This window comes from Mus pahari, chromosome 3, assembly GCF_900095145.1.
Source record: "Mus pahari chromosome 3, PAHARI_EIJ_v1.1, whole genome shotgun sequence".
Lineage (NCBI taxonomy): Eukaryota > Metazoa > Chordata > Mammalia > Rodentia > Muridae > Mus > Mus pahari.
Window position 1 is genome coordinate 74,222,429 of NC_034592.1, and position 4,069 is coordinate 74,226,497.

The 4,069-nt window shown below is 33.0% G+C and overlaps 1 protein-coding gene across 1 annotated transcript in view; it reads right to left on the bottom strand.

Moving 5' to 3' along the window:
• The window catches only part of LOC110317955 (cytochrome P450 2C50), a 22,713-nt gene that overhangs the window by 10,355 nt on the left and 8,289 nt on the right, over window positions 1–4,069 (bottom strand). The window contains exon 3 of the mRNA XM_029535745.1: window positions 1,079–1,220. Coding sequence (XP_029391605.1) covers window positions 1,079–1,220 — 142 coding nt within the window. The remainder of the gene's footprint in view (window positions 1–1,078; window positions 1,221–4,069) is intronic.

Sequence of the window (4,069 nt, forward strand, 5' to 3'; positions counted from 1 at the left end):
CACACACACACACACACACACACACATACACACAGAGGCACTTACAAATCACACTACACACACCATATACACTGCAATTGTATCCATACCACTCACTTACTAAATAGTTACTACCTGTGCGTGAAGTGTTTCTCTCTCTCTCTCTCTCTCTCTCTCTCTCTCTCTGTCTATGAATACACATTTATACATGTCAATTTGCACATATTTGCTTAGGCATTGGAGGCAGGATGACATTCTTAAATTCTTAGATGTTCCTCAGGAGTCATTTTCCTTGTTTCTTCTAAGATTCTAAGACCCTTCAGTGAATTGATTAGGCTAGAATATCTATCCAGTGAATACCTCAGTTCTCTTGTCTTCATATATCCAGTGCTAAGATTACAAGCATGGGCCACCATGCAAGACATTTAAAATGGGCTCTGGGAAATGTGGCATGTGTGTTACAATTATGCAAGGTTACCAAGGGCATGGAGACTATTTCTCAGCACAATTATAAACATGTACTTCATGATCAAGAATAAAATTAGGTGTACAGAATTGCTATGACATAGATTTATGATATTGTCCTATAAAATTAGGATTATTACTCATTAGAATATATTTATTATTTAGAGTCATAATAAAATATAAGTAATTAAATATTTTAAACAATAAATTTAAGTATAGTTATCTGTTATGATAGTCATTGATGAAAGACATTTGGAATCCAATATTTGTTAAAATTCAATATTTATTTTCAATTTATGTGTGCATGTTTAGTTTGAAACAAATTTTCTCCAAGTATTTTCTCATTATGCAACAGTGACAAGATTCAAGTAAAACCTATTTGTACTTTCCAAAATCCTCAATTAGGGCAATAAAACAATATGCAACCACAGTCCAATATATTCAGATGGTGCCTACCACGTGCCTGGGATCCCAGAACTCATAGTCTCTACTTTTCTTAGTCACCCTCCTCATTACAGTCAGTGGAACAGAAAATGAAATACTGAGATGTTAAATAACATCATGCAGGTGGCTAGCCAGCATCCTATCAGCATTCTACAACAGTGCAGTGGTTCAACACGTGTGTCATCCTCACCTGTAACATGTGGGTACTTCAACAGGAGTAGGAGAGCATATCTCAGTGTTGTACTTAGTGACTCTGTCCCAGCAGAAAAAAGATCAGTCACTGTTATTGCCAGGTGTTCAAGCCTATTTTTCAATGGTTGATTTCCGTCTTCCTAAGAATGGTTTGATACAATAATTTATTTTTTTTTCTGAACACAAAACTACAACAAATTTACAATATGGGACAACTTCATTTTGTGTCCAATACACTGTCTCTAAATGTACATACAATAGTGGTGGAAACTAATATGACTTTTCAGATACTGTGGTATTGATTGCCTAAATTTCATTTTTATGTTTATATTTCTTGTTTGTCTAAAATTGAATTCCAAAAATTATCTGCCCATGTGTGTATGTTTATGTGTACAATGTTTGATATGTCTATAGAAATACGGAAAAAAGAAGATGATTTTATTTATTTATGTCTATTTTCTCTTATTAAAATCTGGTTTTAAATCTGTTTAAAGAGTTCATAGGATAAACATAATTAAAACATTGGCAGACACTTAACTCTAGTGCTTTATGCTTAATATACTATTTCAACACAGAGTTACAAGACGTCTCTTTGGACCTAAGTTCAATAGATTCTTCACAGAGTACTCCTAACTAGATTTCTTTTCATTTGTGAGGAAATTTAACTTAAGTCAATAGCAAGTGGAAAAATACAGATTTGGTATTAGAGCTGTGGTAAACATTTTATGAAGAATTTGCTATTAACTTTAAAAAAAGTTATTCATGGACTCAAATTGTTGTAGACTTACCATAAAGTTCAAATAGTGTAAAAAAGTTAAGAAAGCATATCTAGCAAGATTATATTGACACAGGGAGGATGACCAGGGTCCATTGCATGTGTTCTCAACTAGCACCATGTTCTATGAATGGACTACCTGATCTGAGGAGAGATAGGTCACAAAGAAAAAGGGATAACCATTCATGACCATCAAGGGATAACAGAGATACTGGAGAAAAACAGTTCATGAATTTGAGAAGATGATATGCTACAGAATTATCAACAAGGCTAGAGTTTTAAATGTTCAGACAGGAGATAATAGATAAAACATCATTATCATTTTTAAGTAGCAAATTGATCATAATTTTACAATCTCTAAATGTCTTCTTATGCATTTAATATTGTATAACCAACATTATTAAAATCACTAACTACTCATATCTGCCATATAAATCCACTCATCTCTGTAAATCAGCTCCAAACCATTTTCTTTTTTTTTTTTTTTTTTAAAATTTAAGTAATTTTATTAGCATCATCTTTTACATTCTACTTAAGGTGCACATTTGTTTCAACCAAAGTGNCANTGTCATTTTTCTAATAAAACGAGCTCCACAAAACATATAAAATGAAGACNACAGTGAATTTACATAATTGCTATCATGATGGTTATGATTTTATAGCATGTAGGACATAATAAACATAAGGTATTGAATTAAATTTTAGTATGAATTGAATCTTGTTACATAAAAAGAACAATAGTTTAAAATTAATCTAAACATAATTATTCTGTTTAAATGCGACAAATTTTGCACTTTTTTCTCTATCTTTTTTTTTTTATTATTATTTTCTTTATTTACATTTCAAATGCTATCCCGAAAGTTTCCCATACCCCTCCCCCCACCTCTGTTTCCCTACCCATCCACTCCCACTACTTGGCCCAGGCCTTGCCTTGTGCTAGGTCATATAGAGTCCAAACCATTTTCTAACCATAAATATAGCATTGCTTGCATCAAAATTATCCTCAAATACTTATAAAGGTTTACACTAAAAAGCTAATAATTTCATTTCCATACATTGAAATGGTTATTTTATTTCCATATGCTGGAATGCATTTGGATACAAAATGGTGCAATTGTGGAAGTTATATCTTAAGAGTAACAAGCAGCTGTCTACATGTATTTAAGGACTGCTCAACAATATAGGAGTCATGCTGTTACTGGAAACCTAACCTTCATTCTATTGAGGTAATAATTCTTGAACTAGTAAAATTCCTACCTGTATTATAAATAATTTTCTTAGTACCAATAGACTAGTAGAGCTTTCACATGTCATCAATAAAGCTTCTTTTTGGAGCAAATGAAGAAAGAATCACCTAATTAAATTGTCGAGAACAACTGACTATGGGTGTCCCTCCCCCAAATTATAACATTTACAATATAATTCATATATTTAAAACTTGGGCATATCTTAGAAGGAGAGAAAGAAAGATTATAAGAGCCAGGGGAATAGGATATCTGCTGCAAGATTGCTTCTTTTAGATATGAGAGGGAAGCTAAGGCCATCACAAAAATGTTTTTCTTGAAAAATATCTGAACAATGATAATATCAGAGGATGGCCTAGTCAGTCATCAATGGGTAGAGAACCCTTTGGTTCTGTGAAGGCTCTATGCCCCTGTGTAGCGTAATACCAGAGTGTGGATGTGTGAGTGTGAATGTTGGTGTGCAGGGGGAGGAGAAAGGGGATAGAGTATTTTTGGAGGGAAAACCAGGAAAGGGGATAACATTTGAAATGAAAATAAAGAAAATATCTAATCAAAAAAGGAAAAAAAAGATATCCTTTTGCTAAATTAAAAGAATAATAGACCAGGACACAATGAGGAGACCAAATCTACGAATAATAGGAGTAGATGAGAATGAAGATTATCAACTTAAAGGGCCACCAAATATCTTCAACAAAATTATAGAAGAAAACTTCCCATACCTAAAGATAGAGATACTCATGAATATTCAAGAAGTCTACAGAACCCCAAATAGACTGGACCAAAAAAGAAATTCCTCCAGACACATAATAATCAGAACAACAAATGCATTAAATAAAGACAGAATATTAAAAGCAGTAAGGGACAAAGGTCAAGTAACATATAAAGGCAAGCCTATTAGAATTACTCCAGACTTCTCACCAGACTATGAAAGCCAGAAGATCCTGGACAAATGTTATACAGACCCTAAGAG